General features: G+C 41.5%; 1 protein-coding gene across 1 annotated transcript; it reads right to left on the bottom strand.

Moving 5' to 3' along the window:
• Positions 1-354: 354 nt before the first annotated feature.
• SETD7 (SET domain containing 7, histone lysine methyltransferase) lies at positions 355-23220 on the bottom strand. Its single transcript, XM_085313155.1, has 9 exons — positions 23141-23220; positions 22390-22442; positions 20755-20884; positions 13107-13308; positions 11298-11487; positions 9439-9520; positions 8172-8289; positions 7718-7875; positions 355-6707 (listed from the first exon to the last, which is right to left on the bottom strand). Exons 1-9 carry the CDS (start codon positions 23218-23220, stop codon positions 6527-6529), a joined length of 1194 nt encoding a protein of 397 aa, XP_085169281.1. The 3' UTR covers positions 355-6526.
• Between the last annotated feature and the right edge of the window lie 848 nt (positions 23221-24068).

Here is a 24068-nt window from a genome sequence, read left to right as displayed (position 1 = left end):
GGGCCCGGCCCGAGAGCAGCAAGCAAAAGCGCCCGGCTGCGCGGGGGCGGCTCCTGCTGCGCCCGGCCGCGCCGCGGCCCGGCCGAGCTTTGGAGACGGGAGCTCCGGCCCCTCCACCGCGCCGCGTTACCTGCGCTGAGCGGAGAACGACGAARAGGGCAGGTGCCGGGAGGAGGAGGCTGCAGAGCCGGGGCTGCTCTGCTCTGAGCTCGCCGTTAACGCAACGCGACCCTCCAGGACCAAATCCTGCCTCTGCGCCTTACCACGAAACGCGGCTGCAACGCAAACGCATGCAACGAGGGAGAAAACAGAGGATTTCCCAAACCCATGATATACAAAAAATGAGGAGAGAGGTTGTTCTGGTCAATTGAATATTTTAATATCTGCATTGCCTTCATAGCGCAATTAAAGCAATCTTTAAAATTCACTTATTACAAATGTTTGTCAAGTCTATTTTTCTCCAGAAACGTTTTTCTTGCTTCCTTGCACATACACACAAACACACTATAAAAACCTCATTCATAACATCAAGGAAGGGCAATCATCATTCATGTAAACATCTTTCTTAGAGTTATCCATTTTTTTTAAAAGTCATGAATAAACCTACAGATGTTCAGTAAGGCTCATAGTTCTAGTACAAATGTCATAAAACACCTATCAAGTACTGTATACAAGTTAAATACTCTGGGGTTAACTGTTAATGCATGTATAAGCTTACCCCAAGGATTATTCTTTAGCACTTAGTTCTTCAGAACATAGACACCCAAAAATTATGGGCTAAAGAGTATTAAAATAGCAGAAGGCCCAGCAGAAACTGTAAGTAGTACACAATTTTAGTCTGGATCTTAGCTCAATAGTTAAATTCAGTACAATTACAGTAGGAAAAACTTTATAGGAGGAAATCGGCAGAAAGTAGAGACGGGTGGGTTTGTACAATACCACAGAGGGAAAAGCTGAGAGGTATGTCCTAGAGGGGACTGGCCTTGCTATTGCAATGATTTACGACAGCTATGTGTACTGCTGCATAAATATTCTTTCTCAAATAGCAGAAATGATCATTTGTCATTGTAAAGACAATTTGTTGCATTCCTCCATTAAAAAAAAAATCGTTCTACTTATTGGTAATCAATTACACTTGCATCTTACAAAAAGACATCCTTTTAAATTTGGTTTAGATCTTACTGGAACTTTTTTTTTTTTTAATATTCACTCTACCATGAAAATATTTCATACAAACATCAGTTTACATACAAATATGTTAAAACTTGTGAAGAAGGTCTTCCCACACTCATGATTTTATGGCTTGAACATTTCATTGCTTAGAATTTTTGTATATATAGTTCTCTTGGAAAAAAAGAAATAAGTACTTACAGGAAAACTAGCAGAGAAAAAGGACAGGAGCTTCAATTGCCTGAAGACAGAAGAGAGCCAAGAGGAGGGTCCATTCGACAGATAGTGACCTTAGTGTTCAAAACCTTTGATCTGGGGCAAGTAAACATGCACTCAATCTTGCACCTTTTTCAAAAAAGAAAATCCTTGGTAAGGCTGTTTACAAGAACTACTTCCAAAAATATAGTTCTCATGTTTCTAGCACACAAAGCACAAGGAACAAGTTCTCCCAGGGGCACAGGTAAGYGTGAAGCTCACACTTACATTCACAGGTAAAGCTGCTCCCATGTCTGTGTTCCTCGTGCAAATACTCTGAGCACACGACAGCACGGTGTGAGCAGGCAGGAGGAGTCTAATGCAGCATCTCAGCACACAAGGAAACACGTTAGCGACACTGTTTTCAAAGCACATTTTTAGGTGCTGGGAGGTGAATTCATCAGGCGCCCGCAGCTTCAGGAATTCTGCTGGGCRGGCAGAGAACAAAGTAGCAGATAATTGGCTCTGTACAACTTGCCACCTCATTGCAAACATGGTGTTTTCTAAAAGGCTGTCAAATTAAATGAAAAGATAAAAATCATGGAGGTCTCTAGGACAGAATGACATTGTACAACTCCTGGCTCAGTCTAACTGGTGAGCACTGGGACAGGTCAGCACCGAAGGATAAACGCCACCCAGGAACAGTGACGGGGACAACCGATCCACATACAGGGCTCCCTACCTGGCCTGAGGCCACCTGAGATGGAAACAGGAAAGTGATGTTTTCCACCACTTCTCARGTTCTTGCAACAGACAGGATACATTGGCTACTCTCCTCCTCGAGCTCCTGGCAGAGCAAGTGTGCAAAATCCTCTGACAGCGCTCTCACTTCCATGTGAGCAAAGTACTATGACAGCCCCCGAAAGAAACTAAAGCCACTGCCAACTGGGTGCAACACTAAAAGCTTGAATCTGAATCCACTAAACTAATGAGAAGGCTCTCCCGTYGCCCCTGAAACGTGCGGCCTCACAAGGCCAAGCAACGAGTCATCCAAACGCCACAAAACCTGCACGAGGCTCCCTTGTCACCACCTGTGATCGGCATCTGGGAAAAAGCAAGGACTATCCCAATGGCTATTGTCACAACAGTAGAAAAAGGTCAGAATAGAGTACTCTCATACCTAAAAACATCACTTCCATATATTTGTTTTGATTTTTTTCAGCAGTTAGGACTTACATTCACTTCTGAGGAGTAAGGTCTTTCTTAATTATTACAAAAAAAAAAAAAAAAAAAAAAAAAAAAAGAAGTTTTTTCAGATTTTTGGCGGTTACTAAAATCAGGTGTTTCAGTAGATCCCAAAGAGGTCAAATCACAGACTCAATACAAGATGTCCTTCCCCTCTAGGCCTCAGCCTTTCTTCTTCCTGTCCAACAAGCAATGCAGCAGCAGGTGGTGCCCTCAGCTGTACCTCCTCATGCACTCTGGTCTCCAAGATTGCCTGCTGCTCCAAAAGATTAAACTTCTGTGTTCCCAGTAACAAAGCACAGAGCAGCCTTGGAAGGAAGATCATTTAAGTTTTTTTTTTTTTTTTTTTTTTTTTTAAACAGGTGATCAACAGCCTCTAATACAGGCTGGTATCTGCTCCTTCTCATAAAGGAGCTCTGAAAACAACCCTGTTGCAGGATCTAGTTTGTGTCGAGATTCCACAAACTTCAACGCAAGCGTGGAAGGTGGGAACCAACCCTCATCTGAAAAAAGCAGCAGTTCCATATTCTTTTATGCCGTTCCTTAGTCACAAAAGGTAAACTGAGAGCCAACTGGTGACTTAGGTTCAGCTGATATCTATCAGCTCTTCCTCTTCCAGTGGCTGTTCCAATAGAACAGGTCTTTGGCCAGACTCTGAGGAGTGCAGCTTCTCTACTCACTGCATATTCACAAGTAGTCAACTGTATTCAATGAACTCAAATTGATTGCTTTGCAAAGTGACTATYTTGTCTGCTCCAAATTAAAATCAARTTTTGSTGTGGATCTGAAGTGTTACTACTGATAAATAGTTTTGCTAAGCCCCCAAAGCTGAGCTGCAGTAAGTAAAGCAAGTTAAGGCATTAATCTGAGTTATATAACTATCTGGTGTCTAAACCTGTGTTTACCAGCTTACTACTCTTAGAACATCCGAAGGACGCACTGAGTTCTGGGCCCTTTCACTATCTAGTGGTAAACACCATCCTGAAAATCTCCAATCGAGGAGACCACAAAGGAATWAAAAAAAGCAATTAAAAGGCTTGGTCCTGATTCAAGCCAAAGCAGTTTTATAATCAAAACTTTTATAGAAGGTTGGTCACTGAAGAAGGATCTGTAGGAGGACCAATAGATTTTTAACAGAGCAGAGAGAAAGAGAATAGTAGAGCTAAGAGAGACACTAGCCACAGTTGTGGCATACCACCAGGCTACAGGCATACACAAGACCAAGAGAATCTGTTTGACTATCACCAAATTAATGGCTTTTGAGAATACGCAGCGGACAATTTGGTTTTTTTTTTCCCTAGGATTTCCCTACCATAGGATGCAACCATCAAACCTGATGTGCAAAGAGCATCTGTCTTGTGTTTATCTAAAAAACAAAAACAAAACAAAACAAAACAAAMMAAAAAAAMCAGGCAATGTGAAGACAGACATACCTATTAAAAAATAAGCAAGTCTATGTTATTAAGAGACAGCGGAGGAATCGAAGATAGATTTGAAATGAAGCAGAAGGAACTCTGGAGATCAGACCACAGATCTCTAGCTGGCACAAAGAGGCAAGTGCTCCAGAGCAGGTTATCACGGCTGTGGAAGGAGTTACTGTCCATTCACTGCAGGGTTCAGCTTCACAGTTTCCTCCTCCTCTTCCCTGCACTTAAACACAAGCCTATATTTTGCCAACTTTACGGTCTTGGAAGAATAATCCACGAGATAAACAAAACAGCTTCCTACCACCAACRCAGGCCTTTCTGCAAATGGCAGAAACAGCAACAACCTAAATAATCATCTGTGGGCAGGTAGGGAAAGAGCTCAAAACACGCATATTTCTTTCTGAGGTTGATCTGCTGAAGCTGTACTGTCAATCAGCCTTTGACAACTCTCCCCCATGTGCGAGGATCAGTTCTGCTTCTCAGTGTACTAAGCTGAGTCACTGAAGTATCATCTGTGTTGGCCACCTGCCGCTGCTGAGGAGCAGAGCCATGGCCAGAGTCTCCAGAGCGAGGAGGTGGGCTCTGACAAAGCTCACATTCAGATCACTGCTGGGAGAGCATCAAAAAGCTCCGAGCCCACTTGTCCCCACAGAACGCACACACACAGAGTAGCTTTTGTGSAAGCTTAAATGGAGAGGTGTTGAAAAAGCTTCGTGATCAAACAGTTGCAGAAACTAAACAGAGCCTCAAATTAGAGAGGTCCTTATTAGTAATTGCACAATTTTGTACACGTACCAAAGCAAGGATTCTCAGATTGCATAAAATAGCAACCTCATCCTTCCACTTACATGTACCATCCCAACACATTCTTCAAGTCTAGCTCCCCAGAGAGCCAGACATCTCCAGCTGTTCAAGCAACCAACCAAAGTGTGCTGCAATAGAAAGGTAGGTCTAATTTTCAATTTTTTTTTATGTTACATATATACAAACACTTCCTAAACTACAAAGATTTGAAGAAAGTGTTGCAAATGCATTTGAATTGTTCCTAAACTGCTTAACCCAAAGAGAACGTCAGAGCCCCACAAGGGCCCCAGTATCTAGACCGAAATGATACTGTTTTTCTCTCTTCTACAGCATTAGGCAAGTCTGGCACAGTATTTCAAATAATGAAAAATTCCCCTAACCCTAAAAAAAAGAAAACAAAAAAAACCCTCAGAAGACAACCCTGCAGATGAGTATTCACAAGCCACCACTGTTGGCTGCAACAGAGCTATAGATTAGCTGTCATTTCTAAATGAGCAGAGTGATGTTTTTACATTCATTGTTTGTCTTTCAAAAGCAATCCCTTCATATCTACCTTTTTAAAACTTAGTTTGGTATCTCATACTATATTAATTTACTGTGTCTTAAACAAGTATTAATAGAAAGGTTGCTATAAGGCCATACTCTTTATCAACTGAACACATACAAAAGATACAGCCCTCTTTAACAAAGTACTACAGCCTGCCCTCAGATACACACACTTCCTTTAAGTGAATTCATATGAGATACTTGCATTTAGTGCTAGAATTTTTGCCTCGAGAATTGGCCATTTTAACAGATAAGATACACAAACCAACTCATGGACACTAATGCAGTTGATGTGTTTGCCCTTCAGAACATACACTTTTGAAAGTCCTTCAAAAATTGAATTTGTTTTCTCCTTTCAAAAGATCTTCATGCAAAAAACAGCTTGATTTGTGTGTGATAATCATAAATTAAATAGAATAAGCCAGCCATAAAGGCCAGATAAATACTACTTTTGGACATGTTGCTAAAACTATTTAGAGAGCCACAGAGACCAACACACAGCATTCTCACATACACATAAAAGCCTTTCCACTAGTTAGAAAGGATTTTCTCCTGCAAAAGAGGACTTGTAGAAAGAACAACATTCAGACAAGAGGAAAAGGGAGTTAAAAACCCAGCCTCCTATATGCTAATAAATAAACTGCTCTATTGCAAGATTCAGATCAAAGGTTTAAAAAGGCAAAATTATGCTACTATTAGAGAATATCAAAATATTACTGTTATCATCACAAGTGGCATATATGCAAAATGCAGTTGCACAATAATGCCTAGGCAGATAGAGAGCAACACTAAGTCTGCCGACTATAAGTGAACGATATACCCATTTTAGTTTTCTGTCTAGTCTTTTGGCATCTTTGCATATGGTGCAAAAGCAGAAGCTACCAAAGAATATCACATCTTGTATAGAATATTAAATAATTTCTCCAGATAAGACTGGTGCAACACTAGCTAATTTTAAATCTGCTATGAGTAACACAGTCAAACCTAGTTAGTATGCAAGAAACTTATCTCTTAACACAGAATGCAAAGTTATGATGCAACAGCATGAACAATCCCTGGTTGTCCAGTTTTCAGTATAAAGGTAGTGCATAGATCCAAGTTTCTATTTCAGTTTGCTGAACTGAGAAGGAACTTCCATTTCACTTTTGCTGGGCAGCCTGGAAAGCTTTCAATTCCAGCTGGTACCACTCTGGTGCTTCTGGCCCGTTCTGGCCCACAGGGTTGTGATCGTATCCGTAAGCCACTGTCAATTCTTCATCCTTCTCCACAGCCCTGATGGTACGGATACACTTGATTGGCCCAAAACGAGGATGAACAAACCTAGACAACACGGAAAAACCACTTTTACTGAACTTGCAACTGTCAATTGACAGAGTATGTTTAGCCCCTCTAAAAATACTTCTAGAAGTCACTCACAGTTGAGTGAAATGTCACATAACCGATCTCAGACAAACAGACTGCTTTGTGTTTAGAGTCACCCTCATGAAGATTTAAGTAATAAGGCTACAAATACTGCTATATTGGAACAGTTTTGTGTAGCTCTGTTACTTAAAGTTTTTCAACAGTCTTTTAATATTGGTTGTTTTTAATACATAAAAATTAATACATTTATTTAATGTATTTAATACATTAAATAATAATAATAAAAAAGGCAAATCTGCCATGTGCCTTAGGCTGGCAGCAGTAAACATCTGCGTGATGGGAGAACAGTATAGATTATAAGAGACTGGACAGCATGAAGAATTGCTCGTCTTCATTTCCCCAGTACAACTTATCTACAAAACAATCATAACACATTTCTGTACATCTCCCCCTAGGGTCTCACTGTAAAGGAAAACAGCTTATTTAACACAGGACAACTATTTTCTATGTAAACATCTACATGTCTGTCCACTCTGGGTCCTTGAAAATATGTGCACATAACACAGTTTTCTAGCGCTCTGCACCAACATGTCAATCAGCAAGATCCTTAATTTTGGTGCTTTGGAAATGACAGTACACTTGGTGGTGCTAGTCAAGTGTTCACAGTTCAGCAAATATGGTGCAGTCCTAACCACRCTAGGATTTAGAGAGCTGTGCTTGTATATTTTAGGATCAGTGACAAATATAATGCAGTTGCAAGTTTTAAGACACCCCCCAGGCTAGTCGCAAACACCTGCAATGCCAGCAGGTTTCCAGCTTAATCCAGGCGAGCAGGAAGTCCTTTAGCACTTGAACTCCAAAACCCTTGGCCCCACCGCTCCCCATTCAGCCATCCTGAAACATCCTACATGCCCAGACTGCTGGGCTGCAGCATCAGCCCTGCAGCCCCGAAAGACAGAACTACTCACGGGTCGTAAATGCAGTTAGGAGTGAAAGAATGGTTGGCCTTATGCCCCAGTGAGGCACAGTACTTGGCAGCGTGGTTGTAGGGTTCTGGCACGTCTATGACTGTTTCATCATCCAAGGATATTGTATTTCCATTGAGGGCCCAGTCTCTGCTGTCTACCTAGTTTGCAAGGCAAAAATCCAGTGTATGTGTGTGGGAGGTCAACTTTGCCATAAGTTCGAAAGCAAACATACTCAAATAAATGCCACTGAAGCTTTTCCTGTACGAAGCATTAAAAAAAATCTTGATTTTTTTCATTTGTTTTAATATAGGCAAACATGCACTTTCTTTCAATTAAACTCCATCTTATTAAATCTTACGAGTGTCTGTGTTGGGGAGGGGGTCAAATCCTACTATAAGAAAAAGATTTCAGAAGCAGCAATGAGAACTTAGACTGGCTTTTTTTTCTCCTTTACCTCCTGGTGTGTAATTCGCACTCCATTGTAAAAGGACATAACTGTACGAGCTTCTGCTGCGATTTTTGAAAATAATCCCTCTCCAGCACTGGAAATGAGAGAGATATCAACATACACCCTAGAAGAGAAAAGGACAGGGAATTAGCGGTCAGTTACAACTTTTACAACTTCAAGAAGTAGTATTACTGTTTATCATACTGGCAAAAAGACTAATAATTTGTGCARTTTAAAACCTCCAAATGCAACCCTTCTTCCTCCCTCTCCTCCATCCCCTCCATCTATTCGGGAATATAGAGATGGAAGGGGGGAATCTTATCTATTACTTTGCAAAATACTGTAAAGAGTCAATCACATATTTGCTTTCAATGCTCTGTGATGGCTTCAATTCAGGAACACACTCAAAAATCCATCAGAATCCCAGAGGTCTCCACTAAACTGAAATTGATGGAGTCGATAGTGTGTAGGTTCCCAGGCTATCACTCCACTGAGCAGAAGTTTTCAAGATGAAGCCCTAGATCTCCAAGTATTTGATGTAAATTAATGCCAGTATTTTACTAATCACTTATTTAGGTATTTCAGAGGACTAGAAAAGAAGAACTACTACCAAGATTCCTACAGAGCAAAGTCTCTGAAAAGTTTGGTCAAAAAGTAAATTATACAATGTACTGTGTACTAGCCACAGAGAAATACAACAGGTAATACCAAGCGACTAGCATGAGGCAATCTGCTGAGATATGTGGCATTTTGACACTGCAGGGCTTTCACAAACAGAATCCCACTTTCCTCTGGCTTGATGTCCTGCCATTGCTACATCAGTATGGAGGGGAGCAAACTTTGTACAACACATGCCATTCAGTAAGAGACACCAAACTCAGCACATACCAATCTGAAACTCGTTATACATCTAGAAAAGTAAGGACAGAATGCTTTTTTGCTAAGTATGTTGTAGATGTGGACTATTAGTGGTGTTCAGGCCCTGATCAAATCTGGCTTTGAAATACTAAGAAGTTATCCTAGTTGAAGCTCTTAAAAAGTAAAGCTCTGCTCTATCTACTAGAGTGCGATTTTAATGTATAAATCAGAAAAATTCCATCAAGTCAGATGCTGACTAATATGCAGTAATGGTCTCCATATGACAAACCCTTACAGATATTATTTTTTAAATGAGCAAAGGCTTGCAAAATCAGGTCCTAAATGTGTAACAGGCAAGAAATATAGACATTTTGAATGTGAAAGAGGAGGAGGAGGAAAAAAAAAAGAAGTCTACCTGTCTGACTCGTAAGGATCAGGAAGAAGCGCATTTGTAGAAATGCAGGATGAAGTAGATTTGTCAAAACTGTATACTGGGCCTAAAAGATAAATCAACAAAGTRATTATATTAATGGACAATACTAAAAGCATGCAACTCTTTTAGCAATCAAGACATTCAAAAATTAAGTTTTAATGACTGCAAGGAATAAATGCTGTGCTTCAAAAACAGTATTACATAGAGCTATATCCATAAAACAAAGTTTTTAAGTGAAGTACTATTTTTRATTCATTTTTCCCTTCTTAACATACCACAGGAGTAGCATATCATCACAAAATAAGTAATAGCTACGTTCTTTAAAGTAATACTTTTAAGGAATGACTSGACAATCTTTCAAGACCAACCCACACAGGGTCTTGAATTAAAAAATAAAGCAAAATTTTAAAAGGATATATTAAATAACACATTCTTTCTGAAAGATCTTGGACCATTTCAAGTAACAAATCAAACTTGTTCTGGTTTAAAAACTAGAAGAAACTTAAGTCAGAAGATAATACTGAGTAATCACAAAATACATGTGTTGCAGTCATTTATTTCTTGCCATTATTAAACAACTTGGTGGAAAACCTCTGACTGTATTCTTACACCCCTCTGTAATCAACTGCCAGAAGACTATTAGGCATTGCCCGAGACRCAGGTGGAAATAAAAAAGGGTGAAAAAAACCCAGGATATTGCAAAGTTTAATAAAAGGCCATTGTCCATGGCATCTAAGTTCTAAAAACGGATCTGTTATAACTGAAGCCAGCTACACACAAAGTGCAATTGTATCCTATTTACAAAGCACAACTGTACCCTCTCAGAAGATCTGTTTTAAGTTAATTTTGATTTACTGTCACATCTATATGATTTAAAAAATAAAAGGCCACGCTTTTTTTCCACTTCTCATTCCCTTTTTACTGAGTTCTTATTTCATATTGAACAAGATAGTCTTTACTGGCATGATAATAAATATGTTAGTTTAACTGATGTTTATTTGTGTGGTCCTGCCCACAGCTTGACCATCTCTCTGCAAAAATACCACATACACCTCATAGCAAAAAAAAAAAAAAAAAGAAAAGCTAAAAAAAAAAAGCTCCAGAACTATAGGCCCATATCATCACTGCTCTGGAGAAAGCACACTGGCTGCATGGGTTGAAGGCATCACCCTGATGCTAACCATCTTATAACCATTTTAGATCAGCACAACTACACAAGAACTGATGGGAACTGGCGAATCATATTGTTACAGGACAATGGAATCRGGTGCATTAATTCCAAGTCCTGTGTCCTTTCAGCCCCATAACACAGATGCTAGGACATCCACAGTGGTAAAATCTGCTTGTACAAACTCAATTGATAGAGCTACAACTGAGCCACGGCCTCCTCCTCTACTTATAGTTATTTCACTAACAAAATTTCCAACTGTGCCAGCATTAACACTGTTAAGCAAGGTTTTCATGCTGGCATAGGTGACAATGGTAAGTGCGTCAGGCAGGACTGTGCCCATGAGCATGAGGGAGAACAGTAATGAAAAGCAATTCAGTAGCACCACCACATGGGTCACTTCTCATTTTTCAACCTCTTAGAGGCGTTTTCTTTTTTTCCCCAAAGATTTCCAGAGCAAAGGAAACACTCAACATGCACATGCACGTCTGACCAACTTTATAATTATCCTTACAGCAGTAAGAAAATCTATTAGAAAGAGAGGTTCTCATTAGCAAACTTATTTCCAGAGTCAGCCTTTAGAACCCCTAATAGCAAATGGGTTGGAGATTGAGCTGTTTGCAGTGAAGGGCTGGCAGGAAGAAAGTTAAGTTCCTTCATTAGCTGAACTTACTGCCTGGTACTACTTCAAATTGAGGTTTCCCATCTTCTACAGATGTCAGAGTTGCCAGYTTTGCTTCTATCATTTCTCCATCTATGAACCTTCCAGAATATGCAGTTTTTCCATCAGGGTACACGTAAGCTATTTTCTCTCCAGTCATCTCCCCTTCATCATTCACTTCTCCCACAAGGCTGCCTCCATCCTGAGAGCATGTGCGAGAAAGAAAAGGGAGAGCATTTAGCTATATGTTACTATCTTTAGTAAATGACAAAGATGTTTTCTGGCTTTTTTAAAGAAGCAATCTAAAGTACAGCAAGTTCAGACGAGAGCTTATGAAAACTAGTAAGAAACACACACGCACACACACATGAAGAAGCTGGGTAAAGTCTAATTCCAGCCAGGACAAAACTGATGCAAGAAATGGCCTGGACCTTCTACCTTGTTTGAAATAGCAAAACCCAAGTTTTTTCCTTTCATGTGACACAAAAACACTGAGTTTCAGTTCTCAGAATTTTTATGTGAACAGTCTGTGAACCAAGGCACAAAGCCAAACACCAACTTTGTCTACGTTTTCTTAGCATGACATTGTGCTGGAGGAGAAAAATGCTGCCTTGTGCACTGTGAAGTGATGGTACATCGAATGACTGAAGCCTATACAGCACCAAGGATTCCCTGGGGGACTAAGAAGCTTCTCTGTCCCCAGCATCCCCTCAGATGTGAGGAGGCACATAATGAGAGCAGTTTACTGAAAGCCAGCAACCCCTTCCCTTCCAAGCATTATGGATTTTAGCCCTGGGCTTTGCCACCTTTAATATGCCTGTAACTCAGGTTAGATTTATTTATAGAATTGCAGAATGAGAGGCATACATTAGCACAGGTCTAACAGCTTCAGATGTTTACTTCAGAAAGGACAAGGAAACAAATTCAAATAATGCCTTAGCACCAAAACAAGTAGGTATGATGTGGAACCAGACATGTTTAGACCAAGACCACTGTCCTCAGACTCTATTTCAAAGTGGCACCACTTTGTCCAACTCTCAGGCTGAAAGAGCTTTGAACATAYCATAGAAGTGAAGAGTGGACCTTAAGTTTGGGTGAGAACTTATGCACCTAACAGAAATCTCATATAAGCAATTGCTTTCACGGCTAAGATTTTTTTGGAAGATCTTCCATCCTTTAGTCTTTCAAGACAATTTATTTTTTACGACCTCCAAAGACTGACATTTCCAGAAGACATAGCAACATTTTGTCAGCTAGAAGATGAAGTAAGAGAYATATGACATGATGGGTCGTTATTACTGAAAAACTGCTATTTGTATGGTGGTGTAAGCTAAGCATTTAGATTCTAGCACACACACACTTAATGACAATAGTGAAAACCAGTTAATATAAGGGCTTGCTAGTGGTATGAARCCATACGCACAATTAAAGTGAGTGCAATAGATAGCACAAAAATAGACTGCTTTTTGACCACCTGTGTAACAACTGCATATATTATTACATACAGATTTCTGGGACTCCAACAACTCCTGTTATCTTCAAAAGCCAGATCTGTCAAGGTATTTGTTGGTAAGATGTCACAAACAAATTGCCCATTGGATGTTCCCACTTCCTCAGCACTTACTCAAGGTAAAATTTCTACCAAATTGAAAGGTTCAAGTACTGAATAAGGCTGAATAAGAATAATAATTAAAAATATAACAATCATCATTGCCTGACTTTTCAACAGCTGGGTCTTAGTGATTATTTTTTCAGCCATGGGAAAAAACCCATGTGGAATGGTACTATTCTGCAGTAAAGAGAGCAGGAGATCAGGCTTACCGGGTAATATATCCAACAAACTCCATGTCGAATGTTGTCTTTATATTGCCCTTTAAATATCAGCCGCCCGTCACTGTCATACTCCTGGGCTGGTCCATTCAGTTCTCCATCCACGTATGTGCCATGAAGGACCACTCCATCCTCATAAGTGTAGATTCCCTGACCTTGCAGGGCATCATCAACATAGTAACCTTCCAGTGTGCTGGTAAGGGAAGAAAAGAACAGTAGAAGACAATTCACCCCCTTAAGAAGTACATCCAACTCCCTGATCCCAGACAGAGCAAAACCCTCCCTCTGCACTGCTCATTCTATATATTACTGTTAAAGAGAGGCTGAGGGGAAAGTTTCATAAAAGTCAAGTTCTAGGAACAGCTGAACTACTGAAGCCTGGTCTTCTATTGAGGTGTACCCTACAGCCTTCCTCTAAATGCTCACCACAACTGCAACAATTGCAGCTTTTTTTCATTTTTTTCCTGTGACCTCTCAAACCTCATCTCTACCGCTCTTTCACAGGGCAGAGGAGAACCCAAGCCACACMTGGGTCAGAGTTGCATGCAGATGGACTAGCCTTGCAGGAAATGCATGCTGCAAGGCCTGCAAGCTCCTGCCAAAGCTTCTGACAGCCAAGGGGTGCTGGGACAGCAGTTTGAGGGTCTCTCTTCCACCTCCCACTAGTCATCACTATCTTCAATGAGTCTTTGAAACTCAGATGCGTTTGCTATTTTCAGCTAAATTTGATGGGGGCAAGGGAAAGGGGAGTAGGAAGGTGAGAGAATGAAACAAATACAGGTATAAGAGCTAGGAGGAAAAATAATCACATAAGCCTAATTTCTTTAGAAAACAAAGATAAAAATACAAGCTTGTTTCTACTGACTTTTGAAGGAAAGAATAACTTACATTGTCCTTTCACTAGGGTGCATTACAGATCATTCTACTGCATGTACACAGCATTCTTAACCTAAATCACACTCTCCAGCATTTTTTTATAGGGTGGGACAGCAAATTAAAGCAGCAAATGGACTGCTCTTGGCCCAGTAAGAAATTGTTGTAAAGTAGGCTGCTCTCACAKTGGATTTTTCCTATCTCCAGTCTTTGGACCTTTTGTAACATTTCTTTGGTGACATAAAGTTGAACTGTCACACAGGTGGAGTGTAACACAGCACTCACTGTAACATGCCACCYGTTCAATGTTAGTTCTTTACCAATAAACTGAGCAGCAATCTCTACCAAATCAGCTAGAACTGTCATTTTTCATGTATTTCTACTAAAACAGAATGCAGCTTGTCAAATAGAACTAATGCTGCATTTTGATTTAAATGACATTTCACTTCAGTTTTGTCTCTCAATCCCTTTAGAAGAGGTGTAATAAAACCTTTACAATTTGCTTTGTTCCCTTTCTTAAAAAGGGCAGCTGAGAGAAACTACAAAGAATGAAAGTGTACCTGACTAGATCCTCCTTTACAGTATTTCTTTCTCAGGTCCGAACTAGCACAGAAAAATACAAACTGTTCAGCTTGTTCCCATAATATTCTCCAGCATATTTAGCTAACACACACATACTTCCACTGCTGCATCATTCTTTTTCTGACATAGACATCTATGGTAGAAGCTCAAACTGTTTGCCTGGGATCACAAGACTACGTGTTTTACAAAATTTCATGTATTTTTCAAGCGTTGATGAATGAATGTTTTTCAGAACTAACTTTCTAATTTCTAAAGCTTCACCCTTCGATTTGACATAATTTTATCCAGGTCATATGTTACATATGACAGATAGTGTGTTTAAAAACACAACTTCAGCTTTGGTTTTACACAGCTTCCTTCACAAACATACTGTTTAAACAGCTCCTTACCTCATGCCCTCCACCGTCCCACAGCAGCTGCTTACACAGCCCCAGCGCAAACCAGCCGCAAAGTTGGAAAAGGCAGGAAAGCTGCATGTTTTTTTCAGCCAGTTTGTGACTGGCTACCAATTTCTTGATTTAGCCTGCTATGGAGCTACACAGGCAGCTGTAGCAGCACAGTTCAGGGAAGGAGACAAGCAGATGAGAGAACCACCAGAAACTGGTGTGCTTTATTTTAGAAATGACACCACTTTCTCCCCTTTTATTACAGATCACCAAATTTGAAATTCATTGTAGCTGGCAACATGCACAGAGCTCACATTTAAGATTATTCTTTAAAAGAAGAAACTACCCTCAGTTTGTGTAACAGAACAACAGAAATAACAATCATATTCTTAGCTTCGATCATATTAATTAAAGCTAACAAGCTGCTAATTCTTTAGCACTGGAAACAAAAACTTACTGTAATTCAAATCTCTGGGGTTTCTTTCATTGTTTTAAGCTCTGTAACAATGTAAAAAAGATCCATCTCTTTCTACTTTCAAAGTCTATAAAGAAAACTTACAAAAAAAAAGTCAGAAAAAAAATTCTGAAGTAAAAACTCTGTTTTTCAGTCCTGCCTAATAAATCAAGTTTTATAAACCTTTTATACTTGCTACCTGCCCCCTCCCCCTTTTTAGCTTGTTTAAAACTACAGTGCCTATAACCGGACACAATACTTAGAACTAAGGCCTTACCACCATCAAGTGGTATACCACTTGGTATATATGTATATATCAAATAAATAAATAAATACTTCCTGTGTCCTGCATATACACAATCTTATTAATACAACCTGAGCTAGCCTGTATTCCTCCACTTTGCTTCTGAGATTATCATATTGGAGATAACGTAAACTCTTACTAAAGTAAAGATTTATCAGATGTACTGTCTTCCCATTACTTGCCAGACCTAGAGGATATCTATGATATCCACCACCTAGTACTTATTAGGGAGAAAAAAAAACCTTACTGCAATCTGCTTCCAGGTACTGAAGTTACAACAGCTAACCTATAATTCATTTCTCACTCCCTTCCCTCCCATCTCCCCCTCTGTATAGAAACATTGAAAACTCTCCTAAAAAGAATGCTGTTCTCCACTGTGATTTGAGATGACAGTTTACAAGAGAGTTTCTAATTTAACAGAGAACAGCAGCCGCAGTTCAATGCCAAACACAGCTCTTATGCTCAGAGTTATTGTGCAGAGCGTTTCATAAAGTGCAATTCAACAAACATTAGCACCAGCAAAAGCTGAAGTACAAGATTCAAAACAGGGAGTATGCTGGAGGTGAAACTTCTCTCTCCAAAAGAATGTGGTGGGTTTTGTTGCTTTTTTGTAGGGAGAGGAAAAAACAACTACGATATTTCATTCCAAGTTTTCACTTCCTTAAGTGAAACAGGAAGAGGGCAGCTGCTCCGATAAAGAAGGGAAAATTTCTAACTGAGGCAAACAAGGCAGATAGGCAGCCAATACTATTTCCCAACACTCAAAAAATGAAAACACTTATATTGTTGCCAATCCAGCGTCTGATAGGACTCAACTATTCCCAAACAACAGACTTAGAGCAGTTCAGTTTTCAGCCTTTACTGGCAGGCCTATGAGGGAATGAAACCAGAGAGGGAGCATATCCAGTCAATGCTGAAACAAATGAGCTTACTGCAGCAAAGCACACAATACTGCAAGGGGAAAGATGTTTTCAGAAATTTTTGAAATCTATTTCTCTTCGTAAGGCTCTATTGTAAACACTCAGCCTTGCTCATGGCACAGTTAACATCCTGTTTTGTGCCCAGTCATTCTTCCCTCAACATGTCATGACACCTGAATGTTCACCTGGGAGCAAACGAATCTCTCTACCTGGGCACAGCTAGGTAAATTGCAATGTCATTAGTAACTAAAGTCATCGTCACAGTTAAAGCTGCTTTAGCTAAATTAAAATCAGCCTGGACTTAACTTATATTATAAAAATATCTCATTTTCCAGAAACATATTACAGACTATTTCTGTATATTTTCATTTTGCTAGTTCCTGAAGTCACCCAGTAGCCAATTGTTCCATTTTAAAAGTGTTATGAGAATTAAAACTTAAAAAAATAAAAAAGAAAGAAAGAAAGAAAAGAAAAAAGATTTGGTAACACAGAAGAGGTACAAAAAAGGCTCTGCACAGGGAGCAGCAGCAGCCTAAGTTTTCTTACACAGCACTGCCTGTACCCTGGACTACTTAGACAAGCAGCTCTACAAATAAAATAGTGGGTCAGTTTCTCTAGCTATACAATCAGTGATTGCTCTGCTGAGACCATCAACAAGCACACAAGTGTTACGTACATGTGTCGATAGAGATGTTGTCTGCCAAAAAAAAAAAAAAAAAGCTATTTTAGAGAGGTCAGCTGCTGGGCAGTAACAATTTTCAATTATTCACTCAAGATTTAATACGGCCATTACTAGCAACAGGTGGGTTTTTATTTTATTTTTTTTAATCCAAACTTGGGAGGCCTAATCAGCTTCTGCATAGCTCAATAAAAATATTATCTTTCTCATGGAAAAAAACACAATCTCCAGCATGAAGCAAATGCAACACCAAGTATAGATGAGGAGCTGACGCAGTGAGACAGCACAATACCTCYGCTCCTGCTCAGAAGTTCGCTGAGCAGGAGGAGAGAAGAATCGACACAACTGTCAGTTTAACGGCTGCTATTCATAGTGCCACCGACAGCTGCAAAACCATGAAGAATTGTGTCATTTTATACATCTGCTGCTCCTTCTGAGGAAGTTCAGAGCAACTGTAGAGAGAAATGCTGCAGTTATTGGCGGGGGGGGGCAGGGTATGGGGAGAAGGCGAAAGAGATATTATAAGGTGTTCATAAYGAAGGCTTAAGAAGAAAACACACACATACCACCTCATGCCCACAGAGGTACAGACTAGCACCATTTTACTGCCACAATTCCCAGCGAAGAGAGTGGCAATTATAGGGGATTTTCTGAAAATGAATCAGGCCATAAGCAACTTGCAGAAGATTAGGTGGAGTTGGAACAGAACTATATTTAATTCATTCCTTTAACCGTTGAACAATTTCCAAGACCAAGCAGATGGTAAGCTTCTCTGAAGGTCTTGTATCTATCTATCTATACATGGGTCTGGCACAGGGAACTCTGAACCCAACAGCAGTCTGYATATACTGCCATAAAACAAACGACCAAAAAGCCCACTACTCTTGTAGTTGTGGACTTGGACTTTGTAATCTAAGCAGTTGTCAGCATGGTTTTTGATGGCTCTGAAGACATTCCAATTCCTAAAGTCTCTAATTAGTCAAAAACTTTACAGTGCTAAAAATCATAGAATCAGTAAGGTTGGAAGGGACCTCTGGAGATCATCTAGTCCAACCTCCCTGCTCAGCAGGGTCACCTACAGCATGGTAGACAGGGTTGCACCCAGGCGGGCCCTGAAGATCTCCAGAGAAGGAGACTCCACMACCTCTCTGGGCAACCTGGTCCAGTGCCCCGTCACTCTCACAGGGAAGAAATTCCCCCTCACGTTCAGATGGAACTTCCTGTGCTTCAATTTCTGCCCACTGCCTCTTGTCTTGTCACATGGGACAACTGAAAAGAGTTTGTCCCTGTCCCCCTGACATCCTTCCTTCAGATACTTATACACATTGACAAGATCCCCCCTCAGTCTTCTCTTCCCCAGGCTAAACAGGCCCAGCTCTCGCAGCTGTTCCTCCTACGGCAGGTGCTCCAGCCCTCTGATCATCTTCACAGCCCTGCGCTGGACTCTCTCCAGTAGCTCCATGTCTTTCYTGTACTGGGGAGCCCAGAACTGGATACAGGACTCAAGATGAGGCCTCCCCAGGGCTGAGTGGAGGGGCAGGATCACCTCCCTCCACCTGCTGGCAACACTCTTCCTTCCTAATGCACCCCAGGACACCATTGGCTTTCTTGGCCACTAGGCACACTGCTGGCTTCATAGTCAACTTGTCATCCACCAGCACTCCTAGGTCCTTCTCTGCAGAGCTGCTCTCCAGAAGGTCAGYCCCCAGCCTGTACTGGTGCCTAGGGTTATTGTTCCCTAGGTGCAGGACCCTGCACTTGCCCTTGTTGAACCTCATGAGGTTCCTCTCTGCCCAGCTCTCCAGCCTGTCCAAGTCTCTCTGAATGGCAGCACAGCCCTCAGGTGTATCAGCCACTCCTCCCAGCTTGGTATCATCAGCCAACTTGATGAGGAGGCACTCCGTCCCCTCAYCCAGGTCATTGATGAAGAAGCTGAACAGGACTGAAACCCAGTACTGAGCTCTGGGGGACGCCACTAGCCACAGGCCTTCCAGCTAGACTCCACGCCACTGATGACGACCCTCTGAGCTCTGTCTTTCAGCCAGTTCTCAATCCACCTCACTGTCCACTCGTCTAACCCACACTTCCTGAGCTTAYCYAGGAGGATGTTATGGGAGACAGTGTCGAAAGCCTTGCTGAAATCAAGGTACACAATGTCCACTGCTCTCCCCTCAACTACACAGCCAGTCATTCCATCACAGAAGGCTATCAGGTTGGTTAAGCAGGATTTCCCCTTGTGAATCCATGCTGGCTGCTCCTGATCACCTTCTTTTCCTCCAWATGTCTGGAGATGACATCCAGAAYGAGCTGTTCCATCACCTTACCAGGGATGGAGGTGAGGCTGACTGGCCTATAGCTGCCTGGGTCCTCCTTCTTGCCCTTTTTGAAGACTGGAGCGACACTGGCTTTCTTCCACCTCTCCACCTCTCCAGTTCTCCAGGACCTTTCAGAGATGATGGAGAGCAGCCTGGCAACAACATCCACCAGCTCCCTCAGTACCCATGGGTTCATCCCATCCGGGCCCATAGATTTGTGGATGTCCAGCCTGCCCAGGAGGTCTCTAATCCTATCCTCCTCAACCAAAGGAAAGTCTTCCCTTCTCCAGACTTTCTCCCTCAAGTCCAGGTTCCGGGATTCCTGGGGCTGCCCTTAGCAGTGAAGACTGAAGCAAAGAAGGCATTCAGTAATTCTGCCTTCTCTGTATCCCTTGTCACCAGGGYYSCCGCCCCATTCAGCAGCGGGCCCACATTTTCCCTAGTCCTCCTCTTGCTGCTGATGTATTTGAAGAAGCCCTTCCTGTTGTCCTTGACACCCCTTGCCAGACTCAATTCCAACTGGGCCTTAGCCTTCCTTGCAGCATCTCTAGATACGCTGACTGCATTCCTATAATTCTCTCAAGTAGCTTGTCCCCTCTTCCACATTCTGTGTATTTTCCTCTTCTGTCTGAATTTGGCCAAGAGCTCCTTGCTTACCCATGCTGGTCTCCTGCTCCTTTTTCTGCACTTCTTACTCATAGGGATGCACCGCTCTTGAGCTTGGAGGAAGTGATGTTTGAATAGTAGTCAGCTCTCCTGGACCTCCCTTCCTTCTAGGGCCTTAACCCATGAGATTCCACCAATTAGGTCTCTGAAGAGCCCAAAGTCCACTCTCCTGAAGTCCAGGGTTGCAATCCTGCTKGTTGCCTTACTATACATAATGCTCACAATGATGGATTTTCCTACCAAGGAACAATTCCTGGCATCATGCTACACATAAAATCCCCAAGCCCACAAAAGCATTGTGTCAGCGCTATGGCTAAAGTAGCAGATGAAACCTTCCAGCTACAACTTTTAATGAGAAAGCATATTCATATACTCAGGAGTGGACAATGAATATAGATCAGTTTTATATCACTGTAAACGGGATGGAAAAAATGAAGAGAAGTGGAGAGTCAGCGTCTACCTTCCATCAAAAAAGAAGAACTTGCCACGACCATTCTTTTCTCCGTGCACGAAGTTTCCCTCAAATCTGTCTGTCGATGAATAGGTGACTGTACAGAATCCATGTGGCAACCCATCGTCATCTAGATGCCCTTAAATAAAACCCAAACAAAGAGCAAACACATTAATGTTATATATAATTGCAACCTTATTCTGATTATATAGACATTTGAAAAGCAGTAGCTCCCTGCTATAAAACAGTGGTCATAATTCAAATCTTTCTGTTAAGAACAGTGATCAGTGATTCAGTGCAACTGAAGTTGGTAATTCTGTAATACACTTCACTGAAAAGGATAAAATGAAAGGGATGAGGGAAAGGAGAAGGGAAGGAAAAATGTTTCTAAAATAAATGAGGTTCACACTACTCACACGTGTTAATATACTTCTACAAGAATATAATCATTTTTATTATCTAAAATATGTATTTTCTGGTAAGAAGAGAATGGATTTTGAGTAAGACCGGGTTGTTATTTTTTTTTTTTTTTGATAAACACGTCTTAGAAAACATGCTCTTCCACCTCAAAGCTATATCCATAGAAGTTTAAAGAAATAAAAGCATGTAATATTTGCAACACTATGCCCTTGTAGTATGTTAGTCAATTTTCTATTTCAGATTTCTAATCTTGCTTTCTAATGTTTTATATGCTCACATTACACCCCTCCCTTCCCTTTCCCAGCCATATCAGCTTTCCTCATTACAGCTGTCAGACATGAGGAAAGTGGATGGGTGACACACTAGGTCCTCACCTGCAGGGGTTTGTATTTTACAGATCACACCTGGCAAACTCAGATTAAGTTACAGCATCAGACTCAATATCGCACAGCTCTATTTGCCTGGTTCAAAGCCAAAGAAAAACAAAACAGTGGTTTAACAACAGTTATTTTATTGTTTAGCTGTGTAAACTAGAGTCCTCAATGCTGCTTCAGCAGAATATTGCTCTGATTACAAAACAAGGATYCTCAAGCTCAGCATGGCTACCTTCAACAAGTGATACACCAAGTGTAAAATGTTCCCATTATGATATTTTAGCAGGTATAAATTCTGCACAAAAACTGATAAATAAATGAAAACTAGCATATATTTATGTTCTTCCAGGTTTCTAAATAAAAACTGGCCTCTAATCCCGTGAGTCTCTTTGTGGTTTATACAAAGTCTATTAGAGATGAGAGACACACACCTCTACAGGCTTTGGGTCAAACTCTTTGCTGATCAAATTTGCCAAAGGCACTGAAACACAAAAGGTTCAATAAACGTGTAGAAAGGCAAAAGTAAACTCCAAGATGATGTGGAGCAATTAGAGTCCAGGCTGACGCAGGCAACAAGAGGCACTTCAGTATTAACAATCCTAGAGTCCTAAACCCAGAGAGAAAATAAACAGTGCAAACAGTAGTGAGAAAAGCCAAGTGCTTAAGTCCACCATAATTAATGGAAGTTTGGTTTTGATTTGCCTCCTTAAAAGAACCCCAACAGCAGCAGACTCACACTGCAAATACATCTGCTTTCAACTGTGTGAGCAGCAGAAATGCAAAAAAAAAAAAAAACAACAGCAATATGTCACCAAGCAAAGGAGCCATGAGAGGAGTTCAGCATGCTGACTGTGCAGTATCAGAGATGACAAGAAACAGATCAACCGGATCTTCTCCAAGACCCTGCAGATACAAGAGAAGCCCGAACCCTCAAATGCACTGAAGCAGGAGCAGACAGTCTGTGTGTACCGGGTGGGGAAACGGAGACTCCTATAATGGCAAAGGCTGGAAGCTTGTGACTTCCTCCACAAGGAGAGCCAACCTGGTAAGAACTTTGGGGAAGGAAGCTGACAACGCACCATCAAGTGAGGAAGTGTTGGCCTGGTTTGACAAACGAAGGGGGTAGCCTGATGTGGACAGGGGAGATCACATAATCAAAGAAATGGCTGAAGGGGGCCACCTCACATGTATGTACAAAAATAAGGAAGCGCCAAGAGGACAGCATGATGGGGGAAGCTCTTGCACCTCTTTGGGGAAATCAGCATAACCGGGTGTCTATCTGAAATGCCTGCACACTAACACAGACAGCATGCGGAATGGGAGAAATTAGACGTGTGTGTGCAGTTACCAGCCTACAAACTCACTGGGATCACAGAGATGTAGTGGGTCAGCTCCCACAACTGAAGTGCTGCAAGGGATAGATACAGGCTCTTTAGGCACCTGTGAGTGCTGAGGGAGCTGGCTGAGGTCACTGTGAAGCCACTCACCATTATCTCTGAAAGGCCGTGGCGACTGAAGGAGGCTCCAGAGGAGAGGAAGAAAGCAAAAGTCACTCGTGTTTTCTAGAAGGAGGATCTGGGGAACTACAGGACCAATCTCACCTTGTCCCCAGGAAGGTGATCRAGAAAATCCTCTTGGCTTCCACATTAAAGATAAGAAGGTAATTGGGAGTAGTCAACATGGATTTACAAAGGGGAAATCATGCCTGATCAACCTAATAGCTTGTTGAAACATCTAGCTTGATGAGTGAGTGGAGAACAGCGGAGGTTGTTTACCCTGACTTTAGCAAGGCTTTTGACATCATCTCCCATATCCTTATAAAAGAACCGATGAAATTTGTCTGGAACCAGACAAGTTGTACAGACTGTATAAGTGCAAAATGAGTGGATTGAAAAGTAGCTTAACTGCAGGGCTCGGAAGGCTGTGTTGTGGGCACACAGTCCAGCTGAAGGTCTTTAGTGGTGTATACCAGGGACTAATACTGGGGCCCACCCTGTTTAACATCTTCATTAATGATCTTGCCCATGGAACAGAATACACCCTTAACAAGTTTGCAGATGATATAAAAAAAGAGAAAAGTGGTTGATATATGAGATGATTCTGCTGCTCTTCAGAGGGACTTTGACAGGTTGGAGAAAAGGGCAGAGAAGAACCTCATAAAGTTGAAGAAAGTGCAAAGTCCTGYACCTAAGGAGAAAAAACTCCATGCACCAGTACAAGCTAGGGGCTGACTGACTGGAGAGCAGCTTGGCAGAAAAGGACCTGGGAGTTCTGGTGGACAAACTGACCATAAGCCATCAACGTGCCCTTGTGGCAAAGGCGGCCAATGGTACGCTGGGTGCATTATGCAGAGCATTGCCAGCAGGTTGAGGGAGGTGATCCTTCTCCTCCACTCAGCTCTGAGCTGGAGTGCCATGTCCAGTGCTGGGCTTCCCAGGGCAAGATAGACATGGACCTACAGGAACAAGTCCAGTGAGTTAGGCCACGAAGATGATGAAGGAACCAGAGCATCTGTCACATAAGGAGAGG

Source organism: Rhea americana, unplaced genomic scaffold (assembly GCF_003343005.1).
Source record: "Rhea americana isolate MKP2758 unplaced genomic scaffold, rheAme1 scaffold_38, whole genome shotgun sequence".
Taxonomy (NCBI): domain Eukaryota; kingdom Metazoa; phylum Chordata; class Aves; order Rheiformes; family Rheidae; genus Rhea; species Rhea americana.
The sequence above is the reverse complement of the archived record's forward strand: the minus strand, read 5'-3'. Positions and strand labels throughout refer to the sequence as shown.